The sequence below is a fragment of the Salminus brasiliensis genome, chromosome 11, assembly GCF_030463535.1.
Source record: "Salminus brasiliensis chromosome 11, fSalBra1.hap2, whole genome shotgun sequence".
NCBI classification, from domain to species: Eukaryota; Metazoa; Chordata; class Actinopteri; order Characiformes; family Bryconidae; genus Salminus; species Salminus brasiliensis.
In genome coordinates this window covers 23,574,031-23,594,780 of record NC_132888.1, presented here as the reverse complement: position 1 = coordinate 23,594,780, position 20,750 = coordinate 23,574,031, and the positions used below count along the sequence as shown (strand labels likewise).

At 42.9% G+C, this 20,750-nt stretch overlaps 1 protein-coding gene across 1 annotated transcript; it reads right to left on the bottom strand.

Moving 5' to 3' along the window:
• Positions 1-4,905: 4,905 nt before the first annotated feature.
• Positions 4,906-19,027, bottom strand: LOC140565973 (ribosomal protein S6 kinase-related protein-like). Its single transcript, XM_072692252.1, has 12 exons — positions 18,845-19,027; positions 18,234-18,461; positions 17,027-17,110; positions 16,840-16,908; positions 13,935-14,004; positions 10,056-10,163; positions 9,903-9,943; positions 9,791-9,818; positions 7,500-7,589; positions 7,273-7,361; positions 5,983-6,093; positions 4,906-5,886 (listed from the first exon to the last, which is right to left on the bottom strand). Exons 1-12 carry the CDS (start codon positions 18,869-18,871, stop codon positions 5,545-5,547), a joined length of 1,287 nt encoding a protein of 428 aa, XP_072548353.1. The 5' UTR covers positions 18,872-19,027; the 3' UTR covers positions 4,906-5,544.
• Positions 19,028-20,750: the final 1,723 nt, after the last annotated feature.

Below are 20,750 nucleotides of genomic sequence, written 5' to 3'. Positions count from 1 at the left end.
TCCCGTGGTTTTCATCCCAGGCCTGATCTGCTGGATCTGGATCTGTTAGGTGGGGTGGAGTGCAGGACACAATAATATCAAAGTCCTTAAAACCTGTAACAGAGGAGCATCTCCTAGACCTTTACTGTGTTTCGGACTAATCCTTGTTTTCATTAATATTTGTTACCCTTCAAATATTACATATCAGGAGGGGCCTCCAACGCATTGTGAGGACAGCTGAGAGGATCATCGGAGTCTCTCTCCCCTCCGTCACGGACATTAACACTGCCCGCTGCATCCGCAAAGCAACCAGCATTGTGGATGACTCCACCCACCCTTCACACAGACTGTTCTCCCTCCTGCCATCAGGAAGAAGGTACCGCAGCATCCAGTCCAACATGACCAGACTCTGCAATAGCTTCTTCCCCCAAGCCATCAGACTTCTCAACTCCAGAGACTGAACTGATGATTTTTTTCTGTTCCCCACACACACACACACACACACACACACACACACACACACACACACACACACACACACACACAATGGCAATGAAACACAATGACAATAAAAACCCACTTGACTTGACACTTGATATAAAATATAATAAAATAAAGGTGCTTCAAATGGTTCTTTAAACGATGCCATAGAAGAACCACTTTTGGTTCCATGAGGAATCTCCTTAAGGAGCCAAAAGAGGTTCTTCTATAGAGGTCAGTTTTAAGAGTGTAGGGACGCATCATGCTATGCTGATGTTAATGAAGACCCATTGTGTCAATTGGGTAAAATATCATTAGGTAATGGTTGGTGTGGTGCAACCATGCCTGTGAGCTACCACACCATGTTGGAGACTCGGGTTTGACTGGGTTTACATGCGCTACAGCAATAAGAGTCTTTGGGCAAGACTCTGAACACTACCCTGGCCCACCTCTGTAATGTATGAGTTACCTCGTAAGTCGCTCTGGATAAGAGCGTCAGCCAAATGCCATAAATGTAAATGTAATCAACAGTATGATATTAACATCTAAATACTTTCAAAACAATCTGGAAAAGACTAAGATCTCTAACAGAAGTCAGAGCAGCAGCAGATGTATTAAAAAAAAAAAACGGCCTCCAAAGAATGGTGTGGCAGCAGACCCCATTCAATTCCCACGTGGCACTGTTGAGTTCCTATTAATGATATAATTAGAACAAATCTGCTTCACGCAAATCCCAAAAAAGTCAAAATCTCTAGGTGACTGAACCCCAGGCCACCTGAAGACCCTCAGGAGCATGTTAGGAAGTCTCAGAGCAACAGAGAACAAAGCAGATGATTTCTAGGCTTCTACAGGTGAGAGGAAATTTCCAGTAACTCTCTGATCCAGTTTTCAAGGACAAGAGAAGGATCACTGTTCGGAAATCGAAGTGAGAAAACTGGAGTACACACTGTGTCCAAATGTTTGTGGACACGCCTTCTAATGACTGCATTCAGCTGCTTTAGGTAGCCCCATTTGCTGACACAGATGTGCAAATGCACACGCATAGCTGCAGAGAAGTATTGGCAATAGAATAGGACTCTCTGGAACAGAGAGCAAGAGTGGGATAGGATAGGGTATGGAGGCCTCCAGCACTGAGCTGTGGAGCAGTGGAACTGTGCTCTTGTTGCTAAATGCAATCAAATCCTAACAGCAATGCTCTAAAATATAGTACAAATGTTTAAACCCTTGATTTTGAAAGAAATAATGAATAAGCAGGTGTCCCAATACTTTTGTCCACAGTGTATCTGATGGCTTCCTCTTGCTGACACGTCCAGGTAGTGTAGCCAGTGTTCCTTTAACTTAACTCCTGTATCTCCAGGAACATTCAGATGTATATAACTCTCTCTCGCCATATTTCTAACATGCAATCAAACTTCACAGTCAGCAAACCCCTCGCCAGTCCATTACGATATTGCATGTGCTTCATCTCAAGCTCACCTGATCCAACTAATGAAGCCTTTGATTTGTCAGCTGATTTGCATATGTGGGCTCTTATGAGGGATTCTGTTTAGGGGGGATTGAATAATTCTGAGACTGCAGTCGTCATTGAAAGTTTAATGTTGAATTTAGGGATATCACTCGTTCTATTAGTTGTGTTGGGCTATTTAAATTGGTCCGGTTTGATTGGGTTATTTATTTATTTGATTGGTTTATTACAAACAGCTGAACATTTGCTAATAAACCTAATAAACATAATTATCATAATTTCAACTAGTAGTAATTTCAGTTGCAGTAATTTCAACTGCAACTGTCATCAAAAGCCCAAAGCTCTAACTAACGCTAAGCCACCACTGCACAAAATATATATGTAAGAAATAACCAGAGGTCATATGAGCACGCATTAGTCATATATTTCCTTTACTTCAAACATCAATAAAGGCCGTCCCATACAGAATCATATCAATGTGCCGAGTGAGGCTTGAAATATAGATAGTTTCTCCAGGACCACAGTGCTGCATTCAGGCTTAGGCCCCTCCTGAGCCTCTCGAAAGGTAGTTTTTGCAAATTGCAGCTAGAGATTAAGATTAAGGAGTGATGGGATTTGTTAGTGATGGGTCTTTTATTAAATATTGCAGTAGATTATTTCATTTGAAAGAACCAGGCAGATTAAAACAATCCATAGGTTAATGTCAAATGCTAATGTCAAATTTCCTTTCTAAATTGTATTATTTGAGTGAAGCCTTGTCCAGTGTGTGACTATGTGCACCCACACTGTGGTCCTGTCTGAGTTTGACTTCTGTTGCTAATACATGACTAATACATGCCTACCAGTGTAAACTGCCACAATGAAGGGAACCATTATTGTAAAGGATGCACTATACAATGAGGCGAACAGGTGGTGAACCTGACTGCTGCCGAGGGTCAGGGCGGGCATCCAGCGTGGTACCACACATGCGTGAACAGCCAACTCTCCTCTTTGTGGAGACGGGGTCTGCGAGGGGCCTCCAGAGAGACCCGTGAAGAGTTAATGTTAAATTTAGCTCGCTCCACAGGGGCTGTGGGTTTTTTTCCTGATACCTAATTAAAAACATTAATAATGATGCTTTATCTGGTCTCCAATTTTCAGGCCTATTAAGGCTGCTCCCATTTGGGTTTGTCTTTGCTCTCACAAATAGGTCACACCAAGGTCTGAAAGTTGGAGAGTGGTCTCCAGGTATCATTCACAGATACATATTCTATCGTGAAATGATTTGCTTCCGTGTGTAAAGAACCCGAGCAGCACTTCTACTTCATTTCACTCCATTAGTGAACTGCTGCTCGAGTTCCTTCCTAGAGGGATACACAGCAAGGCAGACAGACAGGAGGGACAATTTAATACATGATTGGAGTAGCATTCCCATGGAACTGCCTGTTCCTGAGTATTTTAAAAACGATAGTTACCTATTTCAGTGATTTCAGTCATGAACATTTAGTTGCTTAACAATGTACTGGGTTTAATTTAATAGCCATTTACTGTGTAGCATTTATTCATTTTAGCACTTTTATTGCTCAGAAGACAGTGAGGAACATTTATAGCTTACCCCAGATGTGGCCGATCAGCCATGATGTTTGATATCTGATTGGTGGGACAGCCATTCTGAGTATTTAGTAGGATTTTGACCACCTGAGTAGGCTGTTAAGTTATGAAGATGTAGCTTAAGTAAATGTAGTTATTTGACAGAATTATATAGGTGACAGTCTAAGTCCAGGATCCATTAGCAATATAAGCCTAGCATCTCCCATTGTAAACTAAAAGAAGCATGCACCAGATTTCCAACATGTCTTGGCTGATTGACTGATTTGGGGCTAAGTGATAAGTTGTGTTAATTGACTTTTTCGACAAACTATTTCTATAAGTATTTTTTACATTTGTACGTCGTACTGGGCTCGTTCATGAGTACCTGCAAGATCCTGAGTACCTGCAATTATCGCAATTACTTAGATCACAAGATGCTGCATCCAGGCTCCCCTGCTACCCGTGTCAGACCAGCTGCCTACCTTCCTGCTACTGCTATTACTACTACCGACTACGTTAAAGCTGACATGGACTCTAACTCTTTGCTACTATTATTATGATTATTATATCCACCATTAACCATCATCATAATTACTCTCATTACTCGTACCATCCCTACTATGATTACATTAGTTATATTATATGACCATTATATGAGCACACCTGAGCAGAAGAACAGTCTTGTGGCTGTACAGATTTTTTTATCAATAATTTATAAGTAGTTTTGACCAGAGGAGGATGGGTCCCCCCTTGTGAGTCTTGATGATCCCTCACAAGCTAAACAGCTATATATAAATACATTTTATTTGATAACTGACATTTTTGGAAAGTTACTTTTACCTGAGTCATCATGAAACTGGTATGACTATAACAGTAACCTACGGTTTAACTGAGCGTATTCAATGGTGCAGTTCTTTAGTCACATCTGTGTCCACACCCCCTCTCTTATGCTGCCTTAATATTGATATTCCGATTACCAGCTCCATTCATGGTCTGCATCTGTACTGCATTTAACACACATTTACTACCACAGTGAGGAACTGGGGGAAGATGCTTAGATCCTCAGGTATGTCCACAGCCATCCATGACTGGAAGTTCAAGAGAGTACTACTGGCCTTGCTCTCTCTGGGCGGTAGAATGGCCCTCCCTTCAGTGATTAGTGAAGAGTCTAGTAAAGACACCTGTATTCTGAATTCTGGACTCAACATATTATTATCTTTCATCCTAAAGACACTGAAGTTGTTCTCTGGAGTTTCAGTGGTTAGGCAGCATTAGCGTCACATGCTAGTTACAGACACTGTAAGCTAGAATTTGGCAGCAGTGTTCAATTTCGAGCTTCACAGTGAGGCAGAGTTAGATCCACTCTGGATGCTTGGTTATGTTCAATAATAATTTACACAGGCTATAAAATATAAAAGTTATAAGCTTGTTTTACTGTTTTTCTTTTGCCACAGCTTATACATATTATACGTCTCATCATACATTAACAAAAGCATACGTTGTTGTACATTAATATCACAGTGTTAAAAAAATTATATGAATAAATGAATAATAAATGAATAATTCTATAAAATCTAAACAACGTGATGAAATATTCAGAAGGTGGGCTTTTCACTCTTGTAAAAAAATACATTTTTGTGCTATAAAAACAAAATTGACTGCTATTCCAGTAGTTCCCAGTAGTATAGCGGTGATAGCGGTGCTAGAGGTAGTGGTGCAAGAGGTCCTTTCCTAAAGGTTTTCCATTACGCACTATATAAAACAAAACCGCCTGCTGTTCCAATTGATTTCATTTAACAGTGCGTAGGTTTATGGTTATGCATGCTCAGATGTGCTTTATAGTTAGTACCCTAACTTTTCCTTCCATCTTCACCTATAAACACCTAGGTTCTGCTCATCTCTTGCAAAATCTGAATAACTAAGCAGTGTCTAGTCAGGATTTAGTGGTTACCTGCAGCCAGTTTGACAGTTGTATATATCTGAGCTCACTTGCCCTTTAGCAGCCTGATGGCTCTGTTGCATCCAGTCTCTCAGCTATCACTTTAGCTATTTTACTTGTCGCGTAGCAGCAGCTGAGGAAAGAGACCTTTTTGCTGGCTTTCTGCCTTGTCACTACAGGAACCTGGGGCATCGTGGTCTATTCCCGCGTTTGCAAGGCTCTGGGACAGATCTGTGGGCGAGTCAAGGAGATCACAGTCAAAATTCTGGAGCTGCTCGAACGTCAAACCTCGTGCTGATTTCTCGGGCCGCTCTGGATGGTCCTTCAGCTGAATTATGGGCTGAACGGGAGCCTTCGTCAGCATTTGTGAGTCAAAGGAGACGCCGCTGAAGAATCTCTGGCTTTTGAAGCGCTCCAGGCAGCGCAGGCGATGCGTGGGAGTCTTACACAGAAGCTGGCCTCAGAGAAGATCACAGAGCGGGAGATTACGATTGGCTGGGTCTGGGCTGAAGAAACAAACAATAAGAAGGAAACTGTGCAGAGTGTGTACCTCTGTAAGCAGCAGGGCCAGTCCAGGACTGAAGCTTGAAGGCATCTCATACAAGTGGTCAGTCACCGTGGTCAGCATACTGGTGTGGTCTACCTCTGGTGGAAGAGGAAACTGAAAGAAAAGGTCAGGTGAAAGTGTGATAGGGAGCATCATCTTTAGTCAAGATCAAGACACATTTGATTAGTTTATTTAATTACTGGTGAAGTGATGTGGTGAAAGAGAGCTATCTATCCACCAAAAGAGAGCAAGGCTAATTGTGCTCTCTCAGGTTCCGGCTGCTGATGGCAGGCCGCACCCTTAGCCTGCTGAACCACTCAAAGCCCGCCCTGGCATAGTTTTATACGGTTTGCAAATGTTCTAGACCAGTCACCAACCCTTCACCAGGAGATGTACCTTTCAATCAGATTTCATCTCCAACTGAAACCTTAAACATCATTCAGCCAATCAAGAACTTCTAAAAGCAGGATCAGGATCAGGATCAGATCAATCAGGGGAGGCTGAAGAGGATTGGAGCTAAATCTCCTACTGGTCTAAAGGTAGATCTCTAGGAGCAGTGTTGGTGACCACTGTTCTAAAGGTGCAGCTCTCCACAGATCATCCATAGTCAGATTCTTATTCCATTGGCAGATTTGCTTATTTTAAAACTAAAATACTGTTTCAAATAAGCAAAATACTCTGCTTATCAGGCGTCAGGGGTTGTCAGGCCTGCACAGTTTGCTGATTTCTCTGCTCAAATACAGCAACGAAACCTGGCAGTCACCAGAATAGTTGGATCAGGTGTCTGAGAAGGGGAATCACCCAGACCATGCTGGACTATGGTCCTCCGGGACCGGAGGTGCAGAGCACTGGTTAAAACCTCTTAGCATTCCAAGGCTTACTACACACTAAGGTGTATTACTCAGTAATTACAGGGACTTTTGTACAAACTGGTGGAGCTATTCTCTGGTGATAGAAGTTTGTAATAAGACTCTTGGCCCACTGGCGGGCGATAGGCTGTTTAAGAAGTCAACAGACATTATGAACGCTGTCTTTATTTTGTTTATTTGAATGGTTTAAGTGTAAGGACATTAAACGTCATGCACTACAGATGAAACAAAGCAGCTGGCAAACACTGATGCACGGACCTTTAGATTAATTTGCGTGTATTGTTTCTGATTTTATATATATATATATATATATATATATATATATATATATATATATATATATATATATACACACACACACACACATATATATGTGTGTGTATTAGTCAAATAAATAAATAAATAATGGTTTTAATGGTCTCACCTCTCCTGCAGCCAGTGCATATAACAAAATGCCAAGGGACCACCAGTCTGCAGCATGACCGTACGGACCTCCACCCAGGACCTCAGGAGCTATTCATGAACAGAACAGAGCAAATAAACAACAGAATTTTTTAATAAGGCAGTACAACACAGCACTGTCAGCATGAGATGGAAATCAATGCAGAGCTGTGTGAACAGATCTGTGTTGATCAGTGTGTCGAATCTTACCCATGTATTGTATCGTCCCACAGATTGTAAACGCTCTTTCCCCGCACTCGAGCCGCCGAGACAGGCCGAAATCAGCCAGGCGGAGGTGACCTAAATCAGACAGCATGAATATTTCACCAATGGCTCACACACTATTTTAGAAACAGTTAAAGGCAAATGCTGCTGCTTCCTAACAGTGTAAACTATAGTGTTACTATACTAGACTGTTCCCTCTGCAGGTGGAAAGGAGAAAAGAGGTTTCAGCCGCCTCAGAAGAAACTGACAAAAGGGTACCTGAGCGGAGCTGAGAACAGAGACATTTGAAAAGAAAAGGCAAAGACTGGGCTTTTTCCCATCTCAGTCTTTAGAATATTTTTGTCCTGGATTTACTTCAGTCACACAAGAGGTGTGGTAGAGTACCTCTGTGCTTTTCATCCCGTCATGTCAGTTACTGCACAATCTTGCGTCCTGCTGAAAAGATTACAGCAGCTTTCAGCTACTATGTGATGAACCACAAATACTCTAGGCTGTATTAGTCCCTTGTAAATAGACACTTTGGTAAATACTCCATTATATATCCTGTGGGAGTTTTCATGTTTGGAAGGAAGTATTCGTAAGGAAGCATCTATTGGTATTCTTTGCGGCCTAGAAGACAACGACTGGCCGCAAGTGCATGGATCTGCACATTAAAACCCAGAAGGCGGCTACAAAGTCTGACAGTCTGTCAGCATTAGGTGAGCTTTTGTGTTCATCAGCATAGATGCTGCCTACATTATGGACCTGGATCCTCCTCAGCTCACTGTTTTTACCTTTTGCTGTGTGGCAACTTACATCAATCAGACAACATTAAAACCACTGACATAAAGAGAACAACATTAATTATCCAAGTAAGTGAGTGAAGAGTCAGTTCCTGAAATTCATGGTCAAGCATAGGGATCTGAGTTACTCTGAGAGCCAAAGGGTGATGCTAGAAGACTGACTCAGAGTGTCTCCACAACAGCAGGTCTTGTAGAAATATATACATATATACATATATATATATATATACATATATATATACATATATATCTACAAGACCTGCTGTTGTTGGGCAGCCCTCACGTTCTGGGTAAAGTGCCGGGTCCCCAGCTCGGTCATATCTGCTAACAGATGCCTGTGCCGGCCAACATGATGAGGGGAGGGGGCACCATCTACCCACCCGGAGGAAGCACAGTCAATTGTGCTCTCTCGGATTCTGGCTGCTGATTGCAAGGTGGCATGGCTCGGGACATACTGGAATTACTAAATAAGCATTTGCACTGATCAGAATTCATTCATGGACCTGGATCTGTTTCTACCTGCAAAAGAAAGCTGCATATCTCTGCAATTGGATTTTTTTACTAGTAAAAATGTATGTATGGATGACAGAAAGAGAATGATATTCATGTTAACCTGCAGTAACCTACCACTGGTCAAAATTAGATTAAATATATGTCACCCTGCAATATGACTTTTATAATCTGTATTAAATAATATATCTGATATTATTACTAGAAAACATTTCATTGTTGATCTCTGAAATTAGAATTTCCCCCAAAAAATGCATTACAGGGATCTTGAGTATCTTGTATTGCTGGTGGCATTTTAGGCTGAATTGGGTTGATTTATCAGATTGGGGGGGGCGGAGTGGTCCAGCGGAATAAGGCGCAGTCACTAGAACCAGAGGATTGCTAGTTTGAATCCCAGTCATGCTGCTGGCCATCGGCAGCCTCAAGAGAGTGCAATTCCAGGGTGGGTAGCACATTCTCCCCACATTACTCCAGTGCAGAACATGAGGTGTGCGTCTGCTGGCCGATGAATCAGAGCTGGGTACAGGGCACTTTACATGTACTCGTTGGTTGCCCGGTGACGCTGCATCGGCGGAGGCTTTGCACGTGTCAGAGGAGGTGTGTGTTGGTCTTCGCCCTTCCTCCCAGTGTCAGGAGAATTGCAAGGAACAGCAGGAGAGTATGTGTGGGTTGGGTAAAATGGGTAATTAATTAAATTAATTAATTAATAAACAAACAAACAAACACAAACAGAATACAGATCATAATAAATAAAATAGTATCAAGTATCAAGTAGCAGAGATATGGAGACTACCTGTGCAAAAAGGACTAATCTTGCCTCACTGGTCTCTACACACACATCAGTCACACAGAGAAGCAATGGCTGGCTCGATTGTTTCCCATGCACCAATGCAATTTAACCTTCAACTGCGGTGTTCTCCACATCACTGCTACTGTGAGGCCCTCTAATGTTAACATTGAGTACTGCAGTCAGAACAGGTTTACCTTGCTCTGTTAAAAGGATGTTCTCCATCTGCAAGAGAAACAAACAACAACTAATTTGCATATCAGCAACGGTACAGGAACTAGACTGAAAACTGGTATCATGAGCTCATACCTTCACGTCCCTGTGCATGATCCCAAAGTCATGCAGGAAACCTGTCAAATCAAGTCAAATCAAGAGTGAGCTGAAGGTCGTTCAGGAATTTGGGCAGTTTGTCTGTTAAACTAATGATGTGCAGATGTGCGTCTGTGTGTGCGGGTCACTCGCCTAGAGCACTGCCGAGTTCAGCAGCAAATACCCGAACCTCCTTTTCGGCAAACTGGCCAGTCAGTGTCCAGTAAGTGTACAGATCTCCGGTGCTGCAGTAGTCACACACTGACCGAACAAAGAGGCAGAATAATGTAAAAATGACACGAACTGTTTATTGTGCACACACTTACTGGCCATTTTATCAGAAACACATACCTATAGGTGAATTTAGAATCTTTACAGTTACTGGCCATATGTTGTATGTTGTAGCCCATATGTTGCTGCACACCACCTCATCCATACATCCAAGAGGGACCAACACAGGGCTACCATGGATATCAACATCGTAATGCCAAGAGTATGAGTGTATCAGGCACGGCTGTGTTTCTGGGGCTTTCAAACTGTGTGTGTGCTTACTGTCCACCACAAATGGTGTCAATCAACCCTTATTAGATTTTTTATTTCAGTTTCTGACCACAGGACCACTGTTGGCTGGTGGGCTACTTCAACCCAGTGGCACTGATACACTCATCCCAGCATGGTTCTTCTCACAGATAACATCTTGTCCGGGGTACAGTCTTAGAAAATGGTTCGTTGAGTGCTACAGAAGAACCACTTTTGGCTCCATTAAGATCCATGAGTGTAGTAGAGATGTGTAAGTGTACCATTAAAGAACCTTTAAAAGGTCTGAAGAACCCATTCAAAAGTTCTCCACACTCGCAGATCTTCTAGTACAAACATGGTTCTCAGTCAAAGTACCATTTCAAGCACCTTTATTTCTTTAAGAATGTAGGAGTATCTGATAAAATGACCAGCGAGTGTTAGGCAGGTACAGGTAGAAGGGCATTTTGATTGGTGACGCTTTGAATTCAAGAAAAAAATTAGGGTCAGAGTCTACAGGGCTGCTGTAATGTGGGTCTCTGGGATGAAAATGTTCTATTCGCATCTGAAAATGTAAATATCATGAAAAAAGTTTTTGTTCATTGTTTAATTCATAAAGGTAAACCGTCACATACAGTGCCTATAGAAGGATTCGTCCCCTTGGATGTTTCCGCCTTGCTTTTAGAACTGGAATCATGGTCAATACATCTTTGTGTCAAAAAATGTCAGAGGGTAAACACATTTCTACAACACAATGTTAAATAATTAAAATATATTATATAGTGTAAATAAATAAACAGTCTCATAAGTGACAGTTTTAAAGTGATGGACCCAATGCAACAGGTCCAGGCAGTTGGTGCTAGTAGTCTTGCAGCTAGTGAAATGGAGATCACCCAAGACTCAATGTGTCTCAAGTGATTGTGGTATAACTACACCTGTCTGGAAGGTCCAGCCACTGGTTAATCAGTAGTTCTGGCAATAAATACACCATGAAGACAAAAAAAGCGCTTCACACAGCTCAATCCAAGTCACTGAACATTAATCATTAAGAAATGGAATGAAAATGGCACATGTAAATCTGCCTAGAGCAGGCCGACAGTGCAAGAAAGAGACTAGTGTGGGAGGCCACCAGGCTTCACCAGCTCACATGGATGAGATCAGGCAAAGCTCTATGGGAGAGTGGGTTAGATATCCACTACAGTTCGCCAAAGGCATGTGGGAGACTCCAAGGTCAAGTGGAAGAAGGTTCTTAGGTCAGAGACCAAAGACCAAAATGGCCATCAGACTAAACACTTTGAATGGCAGAGACCAAACACTGCACGTCACCACATGAGCACCACTGCACCATCCCCACTATGAAGCATGGTGGTGGTGGCGGCGACATCAATTTAGCTGATTAATTTAACAGATATTACTTAGAACTATAGAAATCTGTTTTCACTTTCACATCATTTTTTTTAAATTCATCCAAGGAACAAATACTTCCATAGACACTGCATTTTATATTCATTACACAAAGTGACATATTCAAGCCTTTTTTCCCCCCCAGTATGGCTTATAGCTCATAAAATCAGAAATCTAGTATCTCAAATTATTCCAATTTTTCATTTGGACTTTGAGTAAATTACTTTTCAAACAGTATAAATACAGAGTATCTCTCAGTCTAGTTCAGCACACACAACCACAATCACAAGGAAGACGCCACAAGGAAGGGGTAAGCCACAGGAGGTCATTGCTGTATCAAAGCATATTAATGGAAAGTTGCCTGAAAGGGGAAATGTGGTGGGAAAAGGTGCACAGGCAACACGGATGACCACAGCCTTGAGAGGATTGTCAAGAAAAGTCGATACAAGGACTTGGTCTGAGGCTGGTGTCAGTTCATCAAAAGGGTCTAGACTCCAGGAAAGGGGCTACAACTGCTGCAGGCACTTCTGAACCAGACCAAAGTCCAAGTGGACCAAAGTCCTCTTTTGCAGGAAACTTGGAAATCAAGGACCTGGAGTCTGGAGGCCGAGCGGAGAGGCACAGAATCCAAGATGTCTAAAGTCCAGTGTAAACTTTCCACAGTCTGTGAAGGTTTGAGGTGCCATATCATCTGCTGGTGTTGGACCACTGTGTTTTATCAAGTCCAAAGTCAACGCCGCCATCTACTAGAAGATTTTAGAGCACCTCATGCTACAGTCTGCTGACAAGCTCTGTAGATATGTCGATTTCCTTTTCCAGCAGGGATTGGCGCCTGCCCACAGTGCCAAAACTGCTACCAAATGATTTCCTGCCCATGGTATTACTGTGCTTTATTGGCCTGCCAACTCTCTGGACTGAAAAACTCATAGAAACTCTTTTGTATTGGACATCATTTTCTGTTTGAGCAAAATGATGTAATTTTACCTGTAATGAATATAAAATATTACACTGTTTACCTTTGTATTATTGAAACTTTTTCATGATATTGTAATTCTTTCGATGCACTTAAATAATTCATTATGTCATTCTCACTCATGGCAGGAGGGTCCGATCTTATCTTTTAAGAGCTGATGTGGCTGCAGGTCTTCATTCTAACCCAGCTACACTCTTAAAAAGAAAAGTGCTAGAAATGGTTTTATTGAGTGATACCATAGAACCCTCTTTGTCATAGAGATGAGTGAGTGTGAAGAACCTGTAAAAGACCCAAACAACAATGGTTCTTTATGTTAACAAACATGGTTCTACTATAGCATCACTCATAGTGTAGCGCAGCCCTGATTCTTCCCCAGTCCAAACTGATTAGATGCCCTCCAGCCTGGTCGAGATGAAAACCTGCTGCCACCTCAGCCCTCTCTGGGTAAAACTGGACACCCCCGATTTACGGCATCTAGTAGATGCCTTTAACCAGAGGCACTTACAGTACTGTTTATTATTTCTCTTCTGTTTCTGGTGGCGGTCTGTCAGAATTCTGACTTGAGTCTCAAAGCAAGGGCTTACACTCACTGAGGAAGATATTAGAAACACTACAGTAACACTGGGTAAATTCTTCATGGCAGGGATTCCACTAGAATTGGAAACACTGCTTTGAGATTTGGGTCAATGTCGACATTATAAGGTCTCATCATTTCTAAAAATTTGGACTGCTGCCACACAATGTTTCTGTCCTTAGATCTGCTGCTCACTGGTTGCCTTTTCTTTAGGATATCCGTCTATTTAAACTCTAGAGACAGATGTTAACATTTCCATGAAGCTGGTCCATATCTGCATGACCATATGCATTTCACTGTTGCCACACGATTGGCTTCTCGGATAATGAAGTGAATAATAAATGTTTGGATCTAAAGATTTCAAGCCATTTCCAGAAAGTCAGTCATTATTTTGAGAGTGCAGCTCTCGATCAACATGGCAGTAACAGGCTCCTAAAGTCATTTTTACTACATACAGTTGAGAACCTAAGGAACTTGAGACTTGGAGAGCACAGAAAAGCACATGTCAGGGTGAAGAGGGGATGGCAGAGGGAGTAGAGGGTGGGATGTGGACTGAGCGACTCACTGATGAAGAGATTGCGCTGGCTCTGCCAACAGTCCTCCAGACTGAGGAGGAAAGGGTGCCTGAGCTGCCGCTACAATGCAACAGGCAACAAAGCAGATGAGATGAAGCACTGAAGTCACAAGCGCTGAAGGAGGACAATGTTATGGACTTGTTATGACATGAGTTCAGCATTTCTAAGGAAATGTTCAAAAAAAGAGCATGCAATGAGAGAATGGCTGATGTGACCAGACAGCTGGCCCCAACACAAATCAAATGAGGGTTGGACCTCCGACCTTAATATGAACAGACCAACAAGGTTAAATTAGGATCTGTTGTCTTGCCAAGTATTCTGCCGAGTGGATCTGTAAGAAAGGGGTCATGTTGCCATGGCAAACTGAAGTTTCGGCCTTCCATAATTAGTTTTCATGAAAAACTGTAACAATAAAAAGTGCAATAGAATGGTAAACTTTATTTCCCCTGGTTTAGTTCAATAATGAGAGCTTGGTACATGGAAGCGACATACCCAAACTTGTACCCCAAAAATGTACACAGACCAGTCCAAAAGCCTTAATCAAAGCTGTGAGGTGGAAAAGGGCACTGAGAATACAGCGTTGTTGATACTTGGGAGTCTTTTCTCAGGATGCACATCATTGCCAGACTCTGCCAGTTGTCATGACCACAGCTTTGCCTGTACTGGTGTGTCCACAGAAGAGCAGCCCAAATCGGCGAGCCAGGAAGCTAAATCCAGAAAAGGGGGTGGTTGCTAAGGCAAAAGCTAACAGCTTGTGGAGGCGCAGTTCAGAGTAATCCAGCTGTCCTTGGTGATGGCTGATAGCAGGGAAAAACACTGCTCGGTAGAGCACAGCCGATAGCTGGGAAAACACAGCGGACAGCCAAGGAAAGCGTGGAACACGACCCCTTTAGTTGAACTGAGTGGCAAAGCATTCGTCAAAATGGCATTTATTAGGGAAAACGGCCAAAAACAGGAATGAAACAAGAGAGTATCTGCTCAAGTTAAAGTCCATTGGACATCCAAATTACCAAAAAAAACAATGGTCCATGGACAGCAATGTGTAGTGAGAAACGACCAGAAGAGCTCTGATCTCCAGCTAAATCTGTTTGTACAGTCAATCGCACAACAGCTCTTTCTCGATTTTGTGTTTTAGCAGCATTCATACTGAACACTGCCTCTCAGTGTGTCTTTTTGCCACTCAGCGGCCGGGGGCCGCAGTGGTGGCCTATGCCACCTGTGACGTCACGTGCATACCTTTGATTGGCCAAAAGCTAAATCTAGCTTATCTGGTCATCTCTTCATGCCATACCGCATAGACTAGGCTAGACTAGGCCATGTGGCTCCTGTGGGCTGTTGCAGTGCCATAAAGCAGTCAATAAAAGCAGAGCTTATACTTCTACACAAGCCCATTATAAAAGGAAAATCAGCCTGTTTCACTGTGAGACAAAATAACAGGTTATACACACGTGGACAAAATTGTTGGTAATGAAATGAAAGAAATTGTTGGCCAATGAAAGAAAAAGCCACAATGATCACAGAAATAACTTGAATCTGACAAAAGTAATAATAAATAAAAATGCTATTAAATAAATTAACCAATGGAAGTCAGACATTGCTTTTCAACCATGCTTCAACAGAATTATTTAAAAAATAAACTCATGAGAACAGGCCTGGACAAAAATCACTTAATATTTTGTTGCACAACCTTTTGAGGCCATTACTGCAATCAAACCATTCCTGTAACTGTCAATGAGACTTCTGCAACTCTCAGCAGGTATTCTGGCCCACTCGTCATGAGCAAACTGCTCCAGTTGTCTCAGGTTTGAAGGGTGCCTTTTCCAGACGACATGTTTCAGCTCTTTCCAAAGTGTTCTTTTCTTGATATGCTTCATTTTTCCATCTGTGAACATAGAGCTCTTGTGCCTTGGCAAAAAGTTCCATCTGTCCATAGGACATTCTCCCAGAAGCTTTGGGGCTTGTCACCTGGTAGTTTGGCAAATTCCAGTCTGGCTTTTTTATGATTCATCTTCTGTCTTCCTTGGTCGTCTCCCGTGAAGTCCACTTTGGCTCAAACAAGGATGGATGGTGCGATCTGACACTGATGTTCCTTGAGCTTGAAGTTCACCTTTAATCTCTTTAGAGGTTTTTCTGGGCTCTTTTGTTACCATTTGTATTATCCTTCTCTTTGATTTGTCATCAATTGTCCTCCTGCGGCCACGTCCAGTGAGCTTGGCTACAGTCCCATGGTTCTTAAATTTCTGAATAATATGTAAAACTGTAGTCACAGGAACATCAAACTGCTTGGAGATGGTCTTATAACCTTTACCTTTAACATGCATGTCTATAATTTTCTTTCTAATCTCCTGAAACATCTCTTTCCTTCACTTCCTCTGGTCCATGTCGAGTGTGGTACACACCATGTCACCACACAGCACAGTGACTACCTGTAGCCCTATATTTAGGCCCACTGACTGATTACAAGATTGTAGACACCTGTGATGCTAATTAGTGGACACACCTTGATTTAACATGTCCCTTTGGTCACATCATTTTTGTCCAGGCCTGCTTAATGAGTTTAATTTTTTTTATTAATTCTGTAGAAGCATGGTTCAAAATCAATGTTTGATTTTCATTTGTTCATTTTTATAGAATTTGTATTTATTACTTTTGTCAGATTCAAGTTATTTCTTGAACATTTCATATTTTTACATCAAAGAACAATTACAAATACTAATACATGCATTATGTGGCACCTTTAAAAAAACTAGTCAGAAAACAACAACAAGCTTATTAGGCCCTAAGTGTATAAGAGTATTTATTACATTTAGATTATAATGAATAAAGACCCTGTTCTAAGCCAACAGCTTGGTACGGAGTCAGAGAAACACACTTGTGTACGAGCAAATCTCTCACCTGGATTATGACCTCCTCCTTGGACTGCTCCAGAACTCCAAGTCTCAAAACCTCTGATTTGGGTAAAACCTAGCAGTCAACAAAAACGGACATGACAGACCTACAGTTTAACAGTACATCCCAAACATGGAGTAAAGTGGTTGTGTGTGTGTGTGTGTGTGTGTATGTTCACAGAAGAGGGCTTCACCTTAATAGCATAGGTCTTGTCTTTTGCCCAGTCCTTCACCTTCAGAATGGGGCCGAATGAGCCTTTAGCTATAAAGCCGGTTATCTGAAAGGAAGGCAGTTGACAGAATGATGAGGATGTAATCAGAAGGACAGAATGATGCTTAAGATGTCTAGGAAAAAAATAAGGGAAGCTAAGGCCAGCCCGCAACATAAAACACTGTCCCTGTACGTGGTGCAACAAACATGAGAGTCAGTTCGGTACTCTATACTACGTGTGTGTGTGTTTGAGTTGAGTTCGGAGCCACAGAGAGAAAGCGAGAGAGGTCAGCCTACATGTGATCTGCTTCGCTCACTCTGCCCTAGACGGCAACACGGGCCCACACCAACATCGATGCCGCTGTTTCAGGCAGTTTAGACACGCAATGCAAGACACATCATTCCCACTAACCCTCCCGCCAGCAGTCACAGGTAAGGGACGTCGTCTGAGCTCCCTTGGCAAATCAGTGGCTGTCCCTAACCATGTGACCTACCTCTCCTAACATCCTAACAAGAACCAATACAATCTGAATGGATGTACGCATCTTTTTGACCCTGTGTGTAGACTTTTGACCCCGTTTATTTCAGAATCGCCCCCAAAACGTAAACGTGTGCACCCAAGTCTTGTTCTGTTCATTTCTAAAACCCTAGGAACCAAAACCAGTGGTTCCTAGCTCCCCCCGACTGCATACAGAACTCAGGAACGACAGTGACTGCAGGGTAACAGGTCCGGCTGCACTAGCTCCAGCCATCTGTGTTCCTCCCTGAGAAAGGGAGGAACCTGGAAAGCCGAGTTTCCAAGATGTAAAGGTAAGGTAAAGGTGCACGTATTTGTCACTGTACAGTGTGGACTGTACAGCGAAACGTGTCCTCCGCATTTAACCCATCTGGTAGTGAACACACACTCACACACACACACGTGTTAGGGGCAGTGAGTACACACACACACCCAGAGCGGTGGGCAGCCAACTCCTGCGCCCGGGGAGCAGAGAGGGTAAAGGGCCTTGCTCAAGGACCCAACAGTGGCAGCTTGCCGAGCCTGGGAATCGAACCCACAACCCTGTTATCGATATCCCGGCGCTCTAGCCGCTGAGCCACCACTGCCCCATGTCGGCCAGCAGAAGCTGAGAGGAAGCTTTCTTCAGATGCAGAAGTGTTTTAAGGGGAATTAATGAGAGATTCATTTGTACCTGCAAATGCACATTTCTCCCCACACGATGAGGAAACTCGGGCAGGAACATGGAGGTGGACGTAGGCAGAGGATCCATCTCTGGGCTCGGAGTTTCCTCACAGATGTGGGGCTTTGCGTGTGGGACACTGCGCTGTTTGAATGGACTGCTTTGGACATGTCCACCCCGGAGAGACAGGAAGCGCTGCCTGCTGGGCAGACATCTCTTCTCCACCAGTGAGACTGAAGCCTGCCTCAACACAAAGATATCAAACCACACAACACACAGCAACTCAGAGGGGTTACTCAGACTCCCACGGCATTCATTAGCTACACATACCTGTAACACACACCGAGAGGCAGGAATATGAGACTGTCCTTCATTCAGACTCTCACAGAAGTAACCCCAGCCTGAGGGGGTCTCCTCTCTGCCCCCGTGCTGTGAGAAAGCAGCCTTTTCAAGCCTAAGCAAGTTCATACATCAGTTTCCCCCATTTATACAGAATTACAGTCCGCACACAGCCTGAACTCGTCTATTCCTCCCGCATTTCCCTCACTGAACGAGCGAAGCGACCGGCCTGAGGACACTACGGTCACAGGGGTGAGGTACACGGAGGTAAACACACTCCTCACCTTGTTTTTGCTCCCGACGCCGCCCATCGCACACCCATCACACACGGCCGACACCAGCCCTCAAACAGCGCCTCGACCCAGGAGCAGGTTGGGCCCTTTAGAGACTCGAGAGGAGACCATGCTCGAGCAGCCTGACAGACATCGCAGCGCGCTGGTCCATGTTGGACAACCAGGGCCGCTGAGGCGAACCCACACGCCTGATATTCATGAGGCACGCATGGTAGCCACGCCTCCCGTCATGAATATTAACGACGTGAGGATTTCCCGCTCTTTTGATTTTCCACGTATTTATTTTTTTACTTATTTTTATTACCACGGTTTATCAGCACGTTGTACGTTACTGAGGTATTTAAAAAAAAAAATTAAGGCAATAGAAAAATACTAGGATTTAATAAAGGATAATAACTGGTGGTATATGGTGGCTCAGTATGTGAGGATACTGTCGCCGGCTCACATGTTCCCCCTTCTTCACTTTTTCACAACATTTGAAACTAGCAGATGTTCTTCACATTGTGTCAAAATGATGAATGAACCAGTAGAAATGCTTCAAGGTGGAATAAAATCTTTTAACATCGACTTTCATTTTTCCTGAAAAGGTTTCACTTATGGAAATACACAGTCCACTTGTAAGAGAAACAGTATGCTAATTTCTGATTTCTGATCAGTTTTACTTTTATTTATAAAGGTTGCTGTTTGCAGAATACCTAAAATAACAAAACCTATTTAAATGTGCTATTAGTTTTGCATACATCACATTTATAGTTTTCTTTTAGCAATTGTTTTTAAACTGAGCAAATAATCAATAAGTATGCTGTAGAAGGATGTAAACTTTTACTTCATATGAAGAAAACTAAAAACATGAAATCTGACCAGATGTGCACTGTCCCTTTTTCTTTTTCCATAACCCAGCGCAGACCATGCTCGGCCCTGCGCCCTATTTCCACACTCGGAAAAGGGTGCACGGTTTCCTTCTGATGGATTTCCACGCCTATATATCATGTTTGTGAGGGCAACGCTGCACAGTAGAACAGTGGAGCACCACTGCTGTCGCATCAGAGTTGCTACAGATCCTTTGCTGTCAGATGGGGGTTTGCGTTGCCTTTCTTGCCAGAATTGAACAGTTGTATCCAAGAGCCTTCCAGATCTCGCCTTGGCTTTCTGTTATTTGTTAATGACATTTTGGAAGGTGTAAGCTAGTTGTTCTTGTAGACACAGCCTCAACCTTGAAGTCTGAAGGTAAGTAAATATAACGCTGAAAACCCATCTGTTTAGTCAAGCTTCTGGTACCTAGTTTGCCTGTTCGATTACAGTGCAGATTTGGGGATTCTTGGACATGGATGTTCTTGATTAACTGAGATGGATTGTGCTGTTGTCACTCAGCTTTGTTGACGGTGGGGCACTGACGTCTCAGGGATCCCTCAAACCTGTGCTTCTTTCTGGCTCTTATTTCAGCTAGTCTGTTATAGCGAGGCATGGACATGCAAGTTTTGTCCATTGGTTCCATGTTGGCCCCACGTAGGGATGACCACCAGGGTTCCACCAGGGTCAGTGATGGGACCAGATTTTGTACACTGCACATCTAGGCCCCATGTGGGATAATGGTGTACTGTAATGATGGGGCAAATTTGGAAAGCCCACATGTACATAGCCCACCATTCCACCCATGCGAGCCACACATAAAGCATATTGGCTAGGCATTCAAATAAACCTGGTAACTACAGATCTAATCTCCATCCTTTCTAATAACACTAACATTAATCTCTGGTGTCAGCAGTTCAATTTCAGTACTTCTGTGAAATTTACTGCTCACTCATTCACAAACTGTATCCATGACGTATTTCCATATCAGCTTGTGCTGTTATTTGTTTTGCTGTCCGGTGTCGACTAGAGGAGAACAGGTTTCCCT